General features: G+C 47.8%; 1 protein-coding gene across 1 annotated transcript in view; it reads left to right on the forward strand.

Moving 5' to 3' along the window:
* The first annotated feature begins 719 nt into the window (after positions 1–719).
* Positions 720–17,151, forward strand: part of WNT3 (Wnt family member 3) — a 30,241-nt gene continuing 13,809 nt past the window's right edge. Inside the window, exon 1 of the mRNA XM_061368902.1 lies at positions 720–1,060. Coding sequence (XP_061224886.1) covers positions 981–1,060 — 80 coding nt within the window. The 5' untranslated portion in view covers positions 720–980. The remainder of the gene's footprint in view (positions 1,061–17,151) is intronic.

Below are 17,151 nucleotides of genomic sequence, written 5' to 3' on the forward strand. Positions count from 1 at the left end.
TTAATTATACAGGTGGGCTTTGGATCATGTTTCCATCTTTCTGCATCCAGAGATGTACTTCACAAGAAATTCATCAACGGGACATCTTCCCATCTGCCTGCTCCACTCTTGCCATGCATTGGAACATCTTATCAATAGAAACCCAGGCTGCCACTGCTTCCCCCTCCATCCATCCCACCCACACAAATAAACCTGAGCAGTGCATATTTCGTTTACATTTAGGACCAGATTTGCTCACATCAACGCTATCAGGGTGTTATTCTGCCTCTTCAGTGCTCGCATTAGCTCTGCCTCCTGCAAGGGTTAATGTTCACCTCCCTTGCCATCTAAAGAACAAGTTGTCTATCTCACCCCCACCGTGAGATTAAGTGCAATCGCAGTCACCCTTCATCCTTACCTTGCAAAGTCTTGGCACGCCAAACCAGAAGCAAAGTCGGTGCATCCTGGGTTTCTAAGTGAAATTAAAAGCAAAAAATCGGGTTTCAAAGTGAAATCAAAACCAGAAATTAAAAAAAAAGTAAAAATTAAAAACCAACAACAAAAAACCCAAAGCAACCCAACCCAACACCCAAAATCTGAGTGCCCCAGAAAAGTCTCTTGCAAAGAGGGTTTGTCTGTGGAAGCGAGGAACAAAGTTGTGGGGTGGAGGGGGAGGAGAGCGTGATTGACAGCCCTGAGCTGAGACTCATCCCTTACCTTGGGCCATGCGGTCTGATTGGCTGCCTGCTGACATCCCCAAGCCCTGCACTTTTTAATAGACGCTTTTGGATGATCTACAGGGAAAAGGCTTGGAGAGGTGTGTTTCTGACAAGGCAGAAAGTCACCCGCACTACCAGGGACTTGCTTTAACTCTTGTGGTTTGAATTGATTTCTATTGGGTGTTTGTTTTTTTTCCTGGGAGGAGGGGGATTCTTCATTTTCACACTTCATGTTTTGCTGAAAACTTCGCTGAGATTCACCCCTTGCACCAGCCTGGACTAATGGATTACCACCTGCTTGGACTAATTCTGTCTTTTCTCTTCAATGGCACAAAGGTCTTAGCCGGTTACCCAATTTGGTGGTAAGATTTCTCCCCCCCCCCCCCCTTCCCTCTTTGATTAATGAATTAATGAATTATTAGCTATGGGGTCTGTGTGGATGCGTGTTCCTTCCTTCCCACCCTTTGCCCTGCTGAGCTGGCCACAACTGCATGTTTGATTCTAAGCATAATTTCTTCCAATTTGGTAAAGAATGGAAAGTTTGGGGGTTATTTCGAAAGGGCAAGGTTTAGCTTTCCCTTTGCACAAATGGAGTCTTCCCCACCACTCTTTAATTTCTCCATTTTCGTCCCTGTAGCCATAGACATTTGTTTCGGGTGTAAAAGGATGCGGTTTTATTTTCTCGTGCAATAGGAATTTTGGCTGTCGTATGACTGCGTAGCAGGGATTTTCTTAATTCCCTTCAATTGCAATCAATCCTTTAAAAAAAACCCACATTAATTCTATATTCTTTTTGGCTGCTACAGTTTTTGGACTTCTTTTTCTTCTTTTGTTGTATTCTGTCATGTGAATTTAGTCCGGCAAATAAGCTGAGAACGCAAATGGCACCTGAAGAAAATATTCCTTAGTAAAATTCCTCCAAGATGGATTTTGTTCTTTTGAATGATGGAATTGTCACTTCGCCCCTTGCACCAACAATAAAAATCATCTTTAAAAGAACTGGCTCTATCTTATAATGGGCTTGATAAGTAACCTGAGTTAGTTATTTTGCAAATAGAGATAACACTCGATGCATAAATATATGAACAAAATGTAATCAGAACAAAAAAATTCAGAACCAAATATTTCAGGTCATTGAAACACAGCAGACAGCGAGTTGCATAACAGAAGATTTCAGTTAATTTCTCTGTTTCTCATGTAGGATTTCTCATTGGAATATATCTCATTAAGTTTCTGTATGTGCCAGGTAGGGGCTGTAGCCTAATGATCTATTATGGCAAAGAGGGAGATTCTGGAATTTGGGAACTAAGACTCTTGGGCTATTTTCACCTTTCCAGAAAAGCCTTTTCTATTATCACTGAATTATCACTGAATTAGATCCTTTCAGTGCCAACATGGAGATGGCAAGAAGTAGGTGGGAGTGAACTTGGGAATGGACTGCCATGTCTGGGAGTATTTAGAAAGCAAAAGGGAAAAGCTGATTTTTTTTCTTAATAATCTACTTATTACCGTGGCTTTTGAGAATGAAAATGTGCATTTCCAGTAGGGAAAGACTGGGAATACAATGAGAAGTCCATGCTCAGGAAGCGTTTAAAAGCTATGCAGGTTGATGAAATGGCTAAATCACAGCAGGTTTTCCTGAAGAATGAAATAATTTTCTCGCCCTGCCTGTGGCTGCCTAACTTCAGGACCTAAGCCTGGGGCAGGGGAGCCTACTGAAATAGGGGCAGCATCACTTTGATTCCTTCCATTCCTTTTCTCCTTCATCTGGGGACCGGCATGGCTGAACGGGGGCACGCGGTGGGTTGTAGACCAGGTCAAGATTGCATGGCTGGATCTAAAGGCAAGAATCTGCATGGGGCAATGATACCTTGCCGTGACATCAGCTCTCCCAGGGTCTCACCAGCTCCTGCCCTGCCTCAGGCTTTGATATAACACAGGATTTAATGCCTGAATCAAGGAGGGGTTTGACTCATAGGGTGAGGAACCGAAATCTTGATGAAAAGATTTGGGTTTTTCCCCATGAAGCAAAATCATCCCCATGAACAAAATGTCTCTCCCTGTTTTCAGGAGAAGATGCTGCAGGCAGGTGGCTGCCCCATGTCCTGGCCTTCTCCAAAATCCCTCCAAGTTCAGCCCAAATGAACAATACAGAGGACATGTAAGACAGAAAGACCGGGGGCATGGCAAGCAGTATCCATGGGAAAGGAGGGAGTCGAACAAGCTGTCTGCAGAATTCCATTCAATAGATCTGCATCATGCATGGTTTTTGGAGATTCTGGCAATATCAAAGTGCCAGAGAGTCTCTGCGGCACTGAAAAGATGTGATGAGATGCCCCACATAGGGTTGAGGGCCTTTCATAGGGTTTTAGAAGGGTTTTGAAAGCTGAGGGAGCTGAAGAGCAGAAATATCTGGGCCAGGGCTCCCTGACTGCTCAGGCAGAGACAATGCTTCCCATAGCACACAGAATTAAATATCTCCTTCAGTCTTACTGTAAGCTTTGAATCACAGCTCTGTGGGTCCGGGGTCTTATGTGCACTGTGCTCTAGCATGATAAATACTCTTTCAGAAAGCATCCTTTTCCAGTTGTCTTGCTGATCCTCTGATCTATAGGCAGGCACGGAGCTGACTTCGGGGGATGAATCCCTCTTGCAGGGTTCAATATGCCCCAAAACAGGAGGAAGTAAGCAAAGACGAGGTAGAGCATCAGCCCAGTCCCCTGCACTGGGCTCCTGCACCCCTCCAGGCCAGACTGGACTAGAGCTCACCAGTACTTCCTTACCCTCAGCTAAACCCATCTCTGCTGAGTACAGGACCTTCAGGAAGACTGCTCATCTTGCAGGACCCAAGACTGCTGACAGATAGTGCTTGGTCCTGCTGGTGCAACCTTCCTGGGTATTTGTCTATTGTATAGGAAATATTTTGGCAGCAAAATCAAAACAGCTCATTCCTGATTTGGGACAACTGGGAAAAACCGCAGAGATGAGGAAGCATCTGAATGTGCACAAGGAAAAGTGAATGAAGTGAGAACGAAGCCTCATCACCTTGTAAATGGGTTTAGGGGCGGCTGAAATAATCCAGCTGCTCCACAGTGCAGTCAGACAATGCCAGGAAGCACGACACCAGTGACAGTATGGTGGAAGGGATAAAAGCACAAAGATGGTGCTGCTGAGGGTTTGCTCTGAGTTGTGTTTTTACTAAGGAGCCATGGAAGGATGCTGGACATCTGGTTGTGTTATCTAGAGCTCAACCCAACAGCAGCCCTCCAGCTTGACGCTGTCATGAGGCCACTGGCCTCAGTGGTGAAACGTTATGTGCAAGGCAGTGAGGCTTTTGGCACAGGGAGGAGGCAGGATGGACGGCATGAAAAGGGAAGAACGTTGTGGTGCGAATACAGATCTGCAGTGTCCAGGCTGGTGAGAGCAGGAAGGTGGAGCCATTGGGCTGCAAAGCCCATCAGTCCAGCCTGATGGATTGCTAACAGCTCCCTGCCATCCTGTCCCCAACCAACTGGCGTTTCCCCAGTCAACACCTGAGCAGGGTCCAGGGGTATCATGGACTGTAGATGTAACCTCCAGTGAGCAGCAGTGGTATTTTGCCACAGGTCCAGCACTTCTTCATGTGCTTTCATCCTATTACAGCAGTGAAAAGGAACAAATGGGGCACAGATGGGAAAAGGTCACCTAAATGCTGCCTGTGAGAGTGCTGACAAGAGGAGCTGAAGCCAACAAAAGCTTTCTCTGATCTGTGTCCCACACACTTGGTCTGGGTTGCTGCTGCTAAAAGACAGGCAAGGAAGGAAGAGATGGAGAGATGTAGTGAGGCCGTGGAGATGGGAACTGCTGCTCTTCCTGATCCTTCAGGAACGGCACGAATGGAACCAAAGTGGGCAGAGGGGCAGTGGTTAGTATCACAACCATGGGTCATGTCAAAAGCCTTGTTAGATGCCAGCAGAAGGGATGGTAGTGACACTAATCACACTTGAGGTCATGTTTTTAGTCCCAAGTACTCCAATGGCAGCATGGACAATAGAACATATCTGAGTCATTGGGGGTCCAGCATTTAGATGGACTGATGGATGGACCCAGAGCTTTCTGGTAACATCCTGAGAGAATTCAGATGAAAATATAGCCCATGGTCATACCCATGTCAGTGCAGGATAACAGAGATATTATGGCCCAAGAAACAACTAGAAACCACTCCTAGGATGCCAATACACGGGCAGGGGTTGCAAAAGACAATAAGGGATAAAACTCCACCCATAGACTGAGAAGAAACACCAAATGCTTCCCTCTTCCATGAGCATCATTCACCAAGAAATCTTGAAACCCTCCAGCGTGTCCCTTGTCTGGAGGAAGGAGCCTGATTTGGAGACATTGATGTAAACAGGGAGTAAAAAATCAGCCCTACTCCTCTCCTGGTTCCTCAAGCCAGAGTAGTAACAGGTCACTGCCTATAACTGCGACTCTCATCGTGCATCTTCCCATCCAGCATTCGGTAGCCTCTAAGCGGATGACTTGAAAGAATGGATGGCTTTGGCTGTCATGTTATTAAATCTTATTTCTATCCCTTGGAAATCCTTTCAGGGGAAGCTGAAGGCTTTGGCAGCTGGCCGAGGATCCCAGTGGCCTTGGGCCCCTAGGAAGAGGCAGATAGAAACTTAAAAACATGTTCTCACTGGCCCCAGAGTTGCTTCCTCATTAAGAAAACCCTCTAAGTGCAAACCATTTGCATGCAGAAGTAGTCTGAGGTGACACGTAACTTGTCTGCTTTAGCTTTCAGCGTCTCACCTTGCTGGGATGAATGGGAGCCTTCATTCTCTTGGCAGTCTTGGGGTTTTTTCATTCTCTGAAGGTTCAGAACATATATATCCTGGAGCCTGTGTTTTGCTATAGGCATGTGGCCCTTAATGCTTTGTTCCAAAGGAGCAAAATAGCATCAGAACATGAGAGTGGGTTTCCTGTTGCAAATCCAGCTGCTGTAGCACCACACAGGAGGAAAACAACCCCTTGTATAAACTTCCTAAGGCTTAAAATGCATTCAGTTCTAGGGAAAAATGACTAAGACAGTGGTGGGGTCTGTCAGGGATGGAGATGACAGCGCTTGCCACGCAAGCCCAGAGGTGGTGCTTGGGCTCCTGGTCTGGTGAACGGAGCCAAAGCACCTCCACCAGCAGCCTGTCCTGGCACATGAGCCTCCGACCTGGAAAGGCTGACACACAACCCACACGTCCTCTCCTGCTGACGCTGCTGAGGGGTGCTCGCACCCGCCGGTGGCTGCACTCTGCTGCCCCTGCATGTGCCAAAGCCTGTCTGAAGCTACTTGGGAATTGTGGTGATGCCGGCGGTAATGGGGAGAGATGCTGGGGTGATGCCCAGCTCCCGAACAGAGCTGTCAATACATAACAGCCACAGGCATTCCTGTGGGTTTAAAGGTTCAGGTTGGAGACAAGGAGGAAGCTCTTCCCTGTGAGGGTGCTGAGGCGCTGGCACAGGGTGCCCAGAGAAGCTGTGGCTGCCCCATCCCTGGCAGTGCTCAAGGCCAGGTTGGACACAGGGGCTTGGAGCAAGCTGCTCCAGTGGAAGGGGTCCCTGCCCATGGCAGAGGTTGGGACTGGAGGAGTTTGAGGTCCCTTCCAACACAAACCAGGCTGGGATTCTATGATTTTTCCATAGTTAGGCATGGCTAGTGGGAATCCATGGTTAGTCCATGCCATGAAAGAAAGAACATTACAAGCTGGAAGTCAGATTCATGCTGCATGTACTGCACAGCAGACATGTATGGCAGCCCCAATCACTTCCAGAGGAGAGCTTTTGAAGACATACAGCCTTGTGAACCTCAGCATTGTGAACCCTCACCTCTCCTTGCGGACCCGGGTCTTGACAGAGTGTTAGCATGGGCAGGCAGCATCTCTTAGTTTCCACTCTCCCATGCCTGGCAGAGTGCAGTGTGATGGAGTCCTGGGCTCAGTAACAGCTTCAAAATGATCCTAGAAAAAACAGCACAGAGCAATGAGAAAAGTGTTCGCTCCCCTAAGTATCAGGAAGTGTTGTTCCCTCAAAACATAACCCAGGAATGCCCCAGCCCCATTGATCCACTCCGCCCTGCAGTGCCAACACAATCCCGGAGGCAGATGAACACAGGGAGATGGGCTCTGACTCACATAAAGACTTAAAAGTGTTTCTGCCCTTAAGACAGAGATTACAGAATCCCAGCTTGGTTTGGGCTGGAAGGGACCTTAAAGCTCATCCACTTCTAAACCCCTCTCACAGGCACGGACACCTTCCACTAGAGCAGTTACCATCCTTGTAACTAAACTCAGAAGTAAATGCAAGTGGTCCCAAAGAGCTTTTAGGGGACAGTTTAATTGTGAACTGGTTGCTTTTCATTTGAATCTTTCATTAAAAGCAACTCTTGACAAAGTGAAGCACCCCATGTAAGAGCATTGGGAATTCAGGGGTTATTTCTGGCCACCCCTTACTCTTGGCTGAGGGGTGTTGGGGCTGCTGGAGGCTGCCAGCCAGGGGATTCACCTGGCTCGTTTCCCAGCTATACAGCAACACTCACCTTGATGTGGTCAGGTAGAAACTTCACACCCCACTGATACAGCCGCGTGTGTGAGCAGGCAGAGAACTGGTGATGGTGGTTACCCACAGGAACACGAACTCACAGCTGGGCTCATCTCAGACACATTGAGCCATGTGCTGGGCTGCACTGGCAGGATTGAGGGCAGCATCTTTGCCTGCTTGGCATTTGGCACCTGTAATACTGCGTTGAGGAGTGTCCTGCATTAGCTCAAGAGGGATGTAGAGAAACTGGAGAGAGGCCAATGGGTGCTTCCAAGACGGTAAAGGATTTGGGATACATGGCTCACCAGGAAAAGTGGTGGGACCTGGGCTTATTTAAGCTGGCCAAGAGGATGCTGAGGGCAGTTCAACAGCACCCTGTGGCTTCTTGAAAGGCTCTTACAAATATGAGAGCCAATCTTTGTTCTGTAGCACCAAACAATATATAAAGGGACAATTGCCACAAGCTGGGACTTCATTATTGCAGGACTGCACCCTCCTTTCTCAGGGTGGTGTGCCCTAAGCCAGGTTCTCATGGAGGTGAGGAGCTGCTGCCCTTGGACCTTGGCAGACCTCCACTGCACAAAGACCAAGCAATCAAGCAGCTCTCATCCATGTGACAGCCCAAGGCTTACAATGGCAAAATACAGCCCAACACACATGCCAAGGAGAAACTTGATGGTCACTCGTCACCCCTGCTATGTCTACACATCTTCTGTGCCCAGAAATGAGCCATTGCCACTCCAACAGGTCTTTAGTTAATGCTTTCTTGCTGCTTCTGTCTTGGCTCTGTTGGTCTCCAGGTTCTGTAGTGCAGTCACTGCTCTACTGGGTGTGTGAGCCAAGGAGAGGTGTAAGAATGCCTCCAGCCCTCCCTCCATCCCTGCACAGACCTGGGCAGTCGGAGCCCTCGGAGGCTCTAAGATCCCTAAATCACTTCTAACTCTTAAATTACACGTTCACCATGTAGCTGACACTCTGTGGGACAGAAACCCCCATGTGAACAAGAGCGCGGTACCCTCCTGCAGCGTGAGAACCAAGCTGCTTCAATCAGTGTATGCTTAACATAGAGATACCGTAGTTGGTTGGGTTAGCAGTGGTGCTTGTTTAGGTCAGTCTCACTGTAAACACTTTCAGCATTGCAGAACTGAGTTGCATGACTTGGGTTGAGCCATAGTGGTATCTATGGCAATTTGGCTCAACGGGAGCCTGTTTTGGAAGGTTTGCCAGGCCTGAATGGAACACCCAGGGCAGGTCTAGCAGGAGCCTTAACAGCTACGAGTTGCCATCTTCCCACTGACCCATGTTTGGCTGGGTTTAATATGTGACAGCATCTCAAATATGGAACATTCCTGAGCATTAAAATAGAAGGAATTCTGGATTCAGAGCCCAGCCATTCAGCCATGTGGACATATCCAGAGTCCTTGGTGAAAGTCACAGCCTTTGTCCGTTCAAGAAATGCTTCTTAGTAGCTATTACCACTTTTTCAACGTTATAATGCTCATACCAGAGGCTTTTTGAAGGTGGAGTTGTGGCTATTATTTGTGTTCAAATGGGTATGACATCTTGTGGACATCATGGCTTAGAGATACAGTCAGACCTGGAAATAAAAACCCAGGAGGCTGGCATTCTTTCCCTATTTGAGCACACTCGTGCTCTCAGTTTCCTAAAGGCAATGACTCTGTATGAGGCTTGTAATGGAAACTGTGCTCAGCCTAAAAACATAGCTCTGAAATGTTATTAAACTACATCTAAATATCCTAATTTATAGCAAGAAGATTGCAATGGGAATTCTATCCCAGAAAGGCAGGATCCTACTACGTGCAAATCACCAAAGCATGGTCTGCTGCTACCTATCTATAAGATAGACCTCCAGAAAGTCTATTGTAGGTCTGATGATCTGGTTTCTTCCCTCCGTTGGTAGCCAGAGCGACCTCATGACTGCAGACAGGACACCTATTTCCCACTGGCTGTTGCTGGAATGAGACAAATTTGATGTTCACCAGCTCGTGCTTGTATCCATAATCTCACTCTTCAGTTCCCAATACCTCTCAGTGCATCAATGATTATCCTGAAGGCTCTGCAATGGGAAGGAGTCATCAGGAACTTGGCTCTATAATTTACATAGGACATGGATAAGCAATTATAGCTCATGTTCCTTAAATTACTCCAAGTTTAATTTTAATTCTGGTGGCAGATGCAATGTTCTTTTTGCTGACTTGAAGTTCATTTTGTCTCTACAAACTGAAGTGATTTAATATCACTCCAGTTTGCAGGTAATATTAGAACAATACTGGATGTAATGGAAAGCTTCTGATATCAGGCTGTATTACTTCAGGTTGTTCAGTTGAAGCTTTCAGGATAAAGGCCATATCTGATGGGGCATAGGCTGAGAAACACTGTGTTGGGATTAACACTTAGAGCTTTTTTCACACTATCTGTGCATCGACTGCATATGATTTAGTTTTTCCTATGATAATACCTATGAAAAGAAAGCTTAGGACTAGGAGTACCTTGAGAGTCCCCACCTCTTCCAGCCCAGGAACCCTTGGTTTATCATTTACTCTGACTAGTACAGCCAGGACTCCTTAAAAATGCCGAACCAACCCCAAACCAGAAGGTATTTGCAAAGCACTGGGTCAGGCAATGATCCTTTACACGAGTATCTCATCTCCCTTGTCTAACGCATTACCCTGTTTCCAGATCATACCTGCAGCACACGAAGTAGAGAGACAGGTTAGTGCTGCTGCAGGTTAGTGAAGGAAACCTCACTGGCACCTAAGAAACTGTGAGAGACCCTTGGCTAAAAGGGCTTCCGTTGCACAAGCTTGAGAAGTGGAACAACAAAAACGTGAGCACCATGCCTGTCAGGGTAGCTCCTTTCCCACCTCTGAGAGCATGAAAGAAGCATGTTTTGATAAGCAAATCTGCTCTGATAAAAAAGCTTTCGAACTCCTTTGCTAAAGATGGGTTTCCTGATTTGCTAATTTGTCTTTTTCACCATTCTCTGAACCCGTGGGGTTTTAATTAACCTGACAAATCTAATCAGGTTCTCCTGGCACCTTTCCCAGTACTTGCATCTTGCACTTCTGAATGAGAAACACTTTTCCTGAGCCCTTCTAGCACTGCACTGCCTCAGACACCAGAGATCTTCCTCCACCTTCTCAACAAATTGACCCTCCAAGTTTGGAACGGAAGGGGTTCGTGTTAGGTGATAAAAATCTCAGTTTGCTTCTTTATTCCAACCCCGTTTCTGCGTCTCACACTCATCCGGTTTTCCTGCAGTGATTTTCTAGAAATAGTGAAGAATTGTAAGTAAGTTCCTTGATAAATGTCACCAGGGCTTTTCACAGCTCCAAAGGAGTCCTAACAAGTGCTACTCAAACCCCTACTCCTTGCTCCTCTCCACCCACTGGGTAGATGCAGTGCACGTAGCTTCATCTTAGCTACTGCCTTACATTAGCGGATTGGGGTTTACATGCAGAGCTCTATGTGGCAGAGCAGGCCAATGGTCTCAGCTGAAACACCTGCAGTCCATCAGATGGCTCCCATCAGCTGCATGTACAACACAGACAGCTCCAGGCTTACCTGCAAGCCTCACACAATGATTTCTTGTCTTGTAGGGCTTACCACTTCAGCCTCCAGCCCAGATCCCAGCATGGGGACACCACAGCTATCCCATGCCTCAGCTGTGCGGTTCCCTCCTCACTGATTCGGTTTTCACCTGATCTCCTAATACTGCTGATGCTCTCAAAACGATGCTTGGTTTGGGTTTCTTCATTGGTGCAAAAGACTTTCAATTGCCTTTTAGAATTAACTATTGCATTGTATGTGCTCTGGCCTCATTATCTTAAACTCACCTTTAATGTGTTTTTTATTAAATCCATCCAGTTTCTGTTTTATGTGGTTACACCAAGTGATGGTTACCTGTGCATTTTCACTGTTCTTTTCAGTTTGCTCATTTTTTTTCCTGTAAATCTCCTGAAAATAAGACCTCAACAAATGAAAATCTCCTTTGGGGCTTCTGTGGGGCATGGCTTGTTGCTTCTGTTTGCTTGAGAAAGCTTAAAGAGCCTGGGAGCTGACATAAGACCTTACAAAAAGGGAGCCTTTGCCTCTAACTAAGGCAACAGTGGTACAATGGTCAGGATCACAGTTTTAGGGAATTAAGCTCTACCAAACTCCCCGAAGGAGTCTTAACCCATGTCTGCTGGGGCCTTGTCTGCAGTCTTCACAGCCTTATTATGAATAGTGGTCTTGTACCTTGGGGGCAACCTTTACTCAACCTTTGATCAGATAAATGAGCTTGCACAAAGGCACTACAAGGAGAATTAGGAACAGCCAGACAATAGGGAGACACTGGTGATAGCGCCGTGATCTACACAGACTAAATAGTCTAGGTCTTGAAAACCAGCTTTTTATCTCCAGAGCTCACAGATGAGGCTTCCCAGATGTTCAGGAATGATAGCATTCCATTCAGCACTGCTGTTTCCAGAGCTTCTGTTCCCAGAGCTGAGGCAGGCACGCATTGCCATGGTGGCATCTCCCCACCATACCACTAGTACCAGTGCTTCTCCACCTACCCACACTGCAATAACTAACTTGCTTAGCCCAGTGCAGGAGGCCTGGCTTAATACTGGAACCTGCATAGACTGGGCAAAGCCACCTTTTACCCTTGCCTTATTTCTCATGGTGTTTCCCTTGGTATTTAGTTGCTGGCTGGGTTTCAACCATGACACCTACATAACCGAGACTACTTGTGAAGGAAGTGGAACAGCGGCCACATTGACCTTTGGAGCAGACCCAGTGCATTAGCCAGTTCAACATTATCTGCAATGTCTATAGTAGTTTGTCCCCCACATCTTTCTAGAGCCCAGCACCCAACCACTCTGAGTGCTGCTCCATGGAAATGGGATAGCAGAGGTGCAATTCTTCACTACCATAAACCATCTGAACCAATTCTAGATCTGGTTTACAGAAGAGCCAACTCAGCTTTTCCATTTTGTATCTGACAGAAAGCACTTTAAGATCCAGTCCATTCAGCTGCAGCAGAACGGGGTGCCTTAGTCTCAGCTACACTGCCCAGAGTGGCCAGAGCCACGCTCCGTACAAGACCATGGCATCCACTGTCTCCTCTTGGGCAAAACGCATCCTTTTTGGGTACCCTCAGGCTGTTTATAGGAGCAGAATCACCCCTGGTATCTTCAATCCTGATCTCAGGGTACAATGAAGGGCTTTCCAAAGACAGGCAGCCCATCATAGATCACACCCCAGGTTATGGGGCAGTGAGGTGGATGTAGCAATTCTCATCCAAGGTTTTCAACTGGATGTTCCCAGTTGAACTGGATGTTCCCATAGTATCTGAGAACTGAACAGATGCTCCTCAATGCCAAAGCTGGTGGCTCACAGTGGGTGATTTCCAGACAGCTGACACTGACCACTGCTGAGGTCAGCTACCACCAAAGCCTCCCAAGGTAACACCCCAAACTGGAGGCCCATGGACTGACCAACAGGGGATGACCAGTATCTCCATTGGTCCGAGTGGAGAGGTGTCTTTTCCTTCCTTTGATGTGCGGATGGAGTGTCCCATCACTCCCATTCCCTCCCTAGCAGGAAATGCCCCTCCATCAGTGCCAGCACTGGGGAAGGAGGTGGGAAAGGAAGGTGAATCCAAGTGTTGGGCTATTGCTTTGCTGGGAACACCTCGCGGGCAGGACTGGCAGTGGGATGGGGCAGCAGCACCAACTGATGTGGAGGCTGTGGGCACACACTGGGCACACGCAGATCCACAGCACTGCCAGCATGCACTGATTTGGAGCAAGCAGGTCTCTCAGTGGCTCTCTTTGGAGGCAAGGGCTTGCAGTGCTGAAAATCTTGCTGTGTTTATTGCAGTCACAGCCTGGAAGCCTTCATTTGCATATGCAAATCACATGCATTTATGTAAATTCAGGGGAGAATATTATCACAGTCCCTGCAGAATAGATTCTCTCCCATGGCAAATCACTTGATTGTGTTTTCTAAACTGAGAGTGACATTGCTTTGACCAGGCATTACTGAACATAACATTTATATCTGATGCACAAGACAATAGAGGAGCCCAGTTCCTGGACACAAACCCTTGTCACCAACTTTATTCAGGCTGCATTCATTAGGAAGAGAAGCAGATTCCAGCTCCCAAGCCCTGCCCACCCCCATTCCCATCCTTCCAGCATTTGCTGTCAAATAAGTCAGAGCCAAACCGTGTGAGATGCCAAGACAAAGGGGTGGAAGCAGATGCCAAATCACTTTCAGGCCCATGACAGAGCCCTGAGTCACCCAAACTGGAGCAGCTCTCCCAGAATGGGCTCATCTCACAAAAGTGCTGTTGCTGCAGCAACACTAATCCACACGCCAGTGGGCAGAGGGATAATGGAAGGGATGCAACAGCAGATTCGTTTGCTCATGCTCAGACAAGGGGAAACTGGAGTAATCTCGAGGGATCTGCTTGCTCTGGTACGAAGCCCTTTGCTGTTGTGAGGACTCCTCAGGAAAAGGGCTTCTGACATTGGAGGGAACCGGCCCCAGTGCAGGTGAATGGCTCAGGTCTGACCCCACTCTCAATCCCACAAATGGAGCAAGAGGGACCTGACCAAGCTCCCTTCGCTGGCTGGGCTGGGAGAGGGACAAGGATCACATCTGATCTGAGGAGCATCCAGGTCCTGGATCCCTCCATAGCAATCGCTTGTGTCACCAGCAGGTTCAACCCTAAAGGTGACGTAGGGACTGCAAAGAGAGTGGATACTGGCACAGGACACGGGGCCAGGCTGTCCCTTCAAGGGTGTGGGCAGGACACTGGGGTTGAAGCACATCAAATAACTCAGGAGAGAAATCCAGGCCCAAGCTGGGAATAAGAGGCTGTATGTCGATGGGGCTGCCTGTCCCAGGGAGCCCACAACATAATTTTACCTTAATCCTTTCTCAGTCATAATGCCTGGTGCTCTCCATCCTCTTGTGAGAAAGGAATGTCTGCTTCTCTGACAGGAGATCCAGAAACAGCATGGCTCTTCCTCACATCTCCACCAACATCAGTGATGGGTTGTTGTTCCAACACATACAGATGCCTGGACTGCTCATAGGAGAGCCAAGGCAACTCATAGCCATGCACTTCTGGCTCTGTGCTCCACCATGGTCCACATGAGCTAAGAGGAGGCAATCCAAGTCCTGACCTAAAAGACATCAATCTCCAACACAAAGAGCTTTTGCTGTGCAGATCAGGTGTGCAGGGCAGGATCCATGCTGGTAGCAAATACACAGTTTTGGGAATGCCTGACAAGGATGCTATCTCCAGGGTATATTATCTCTGATAAGGATGGGGGACAGAGAGAAGCAAAGGGTATGCAGGAAGCCTATGATGGATCATTAAACTGATCCATGTTTGGTCCGGCGACACTACACTTACTGCTGCTGAAGGAGCTACTGGCGCAGCTTGACGTGCACAACTGCTCTGGGTACCAGAATCTGTGTCTGCTCTTGAACCATAAGGACTCAAATCCCAGCTGAGGCTATGGAAGAGGTGCTCCGAAGGCAGACACTGCAGGGCATGGGGGGGAACTCGCCGGTTGCTTGGGGTGGTGGGAGCAGCTCCCAGGTTTCCATTGGCATTTGCCGACTGTGGAGGCTTCTGCAAAATGAGTTGCAGGCAGAGCACTTGGAAACTACTTAAAGCTGATCTCTTGATCACAAAGGGACAGAGCAGATCCAGACCCAGAAATAATCTGCAGGGGACAGAGGAACTTTCCTCAGTGCTCTTTGAGCTCGAGGGCACTATTTCAGCATCACAGGCTATCGCATTGGGAGCGTAACCAGTGCAGCCATTTGGGGAAGCCAGTATCCTTCCTCCACCCCCTGCACCAGGGACTTGGATTCATTCGTGAGCTGCACTTATAATGTTATTTCAATTGACTTAAACTTGTTCCATACAGTACCCCCATGTCCTTCCGTGTGTATCACCTGATACTGAAACCTGATGGAAGAGTCAACCTTTGTTTAGAGAGGAAATAAGGAATAATATGGATTTCCCAGCAGCCCCCCATACACTACAGCTGGATCCAAGCTCCTCCAGTGCTGCCCAAGCATATCCACCTCCTTTTGCTGCCTCTGTCAGTGCAGCCACTATCGATACGTGCCGAGGACTATTATGGCAGAAATAACAGCAGGACACGGGCCATATGGGCTCTCCCTCTTCAAAACCCAGAGGACAGGGGGAAAAAAGAATTCTCCTTGCAAAGCCAGGCAGGGCTGTGCACTGCAATCACTGGATTTGATCCTTTTACCCCAAGGGTGAGGAATTCATTTGTATTGGCTCAAGCGGCTCTTTCAGACAAGCACAGGCTGCATTTGAAGACAGTGTCAGAGAACCTGCAGCAAGCGTTGGACGTTTGTCTTTTCCTTTGACACTTGTGCCTTTGCATTTTGCTGGTCTGAATTCCCACTCCCCAGCCATTGTCCTGCCCTCTTCTGCAGGACACAAAGTCTTAATCTTCCCCTTCTTCTCACTGTAACTAAATAATCTCTCAGAAGTCTTTCCAATAGACTAATCAAACTGTCAACATAAGCCACTGCCTCAGCTCACTGCTATTGCTCCTTTGTCCCCTTTCCATGTTTAACAGCCTATTTACAACAAGGAGGAGGGTTAAACCACTCCACTTTCTGCAGTAACGGCTTGCAGCATCATGTGCTCTTGACTGGACAAGAGAGCACACACTTGGCCAGAACTCAATGAAGGCAAGAGGGGGACAAAGCTATCCTTAATGTGTCCAGGAGGGAAGGTGTAGGCAACCCTCAGAGCCTGGGAGCTGGGTAATCCAATTTCATAAACATGGCTCTGTCCTCTTTCCCCTGGGATGTCTTATTTAACTTTGCTGAATGTCAAAGGGGATGGTTGCATTCTCATGGAGATACCATTGTAGATGGCTAGGACTCGCAGCTATGCAAGCTTCATTAAAGCACTGTGTGGCTGCTGTTAGAGATGCCACATCTGTGATCAGGCTTTCACGTGCCCCAGCAGTACCTGTACACTGCAGGCTTGAGGAGATGCTCTTGTACCATCAGACATAGCAGAGAGGGTGTCCTTTGGTGGAAGCTGCAAGCCAGGCACCAGCGGTACCAGCAGAGCTGCTGCCTGTGGGTTTACTCAGTGACACGGGGTCATGATGGTGTTTTAGAGCCTGTTTCTGGCTCGTGACTCATCTTGGAGCTGGGCACTTCCTATTTCAGTTCATCCCACCCATCCCATGGCACTAAGGGATAAAACAGGTATTCTCAGGGCAATGGGAAAGTGCCACAGAAGGCTTTGACTGCCCAGGTGAGCACCAGGATGGTCATTCTTGAAGAACTTTATCCTTTGGCATCCTCTACTTTCATTTTCAATAGGCATTCCTGTGCTTCCCATGTTCCAAACTACAACTGTGGTACCTAAGAGACACGCTTCAGGTGTACTCTAGGGGATTTACATTTCTTCAACCAAACTCAGCTCATTTCCACCCAGGGAAAAGGCACTTGATAGAGCAAAATCAGTGCAACAGTTTACCCCTCTCAGAAGAGAACAGACCAAAAGAAGAGAGCAGACCAGCCACTCCATCTCTCTTCCCTTTGCCAGCACCTTATCCTCCCTGCCAAGCACTTGCCCCCATTCACTTGTGTCTGTTCAGGCATCTCTTTTGATCAAAGCCAAATCCAATGGGACTTGCTAAACTCAGAAAACCCAAACTAGAGTCAGTGTCAGGGGAGCACTGGTGCAGGGCAGCTGAGACATTTGATTTCATTCTATCACAGCCCAGCTGCAACCTGCACTGTAAAAACAGTGGATGCGGGCATGCGGGTGATGGGTGCAGGTCCATACACGGGG

This window comes from Neopsephotus bourkii, unplaced genomic scaffold, assembly GCF_033783945.1.
Source record: "Neopsephotus bourkii isolate Nb327-2 ecotype Australia unplaced genomic scaffold, CSIRO-AGI_Nbou_v1 NB_1462, whole genome shotgun sequence".
In the NCBI taxonomy this organism is placed as follows: Eukaryota; Metazoa; Chordata; class Aves; order Psittaciformes; family Psittacidae; genus Neopsephotus; species Neopsephotus bourkii.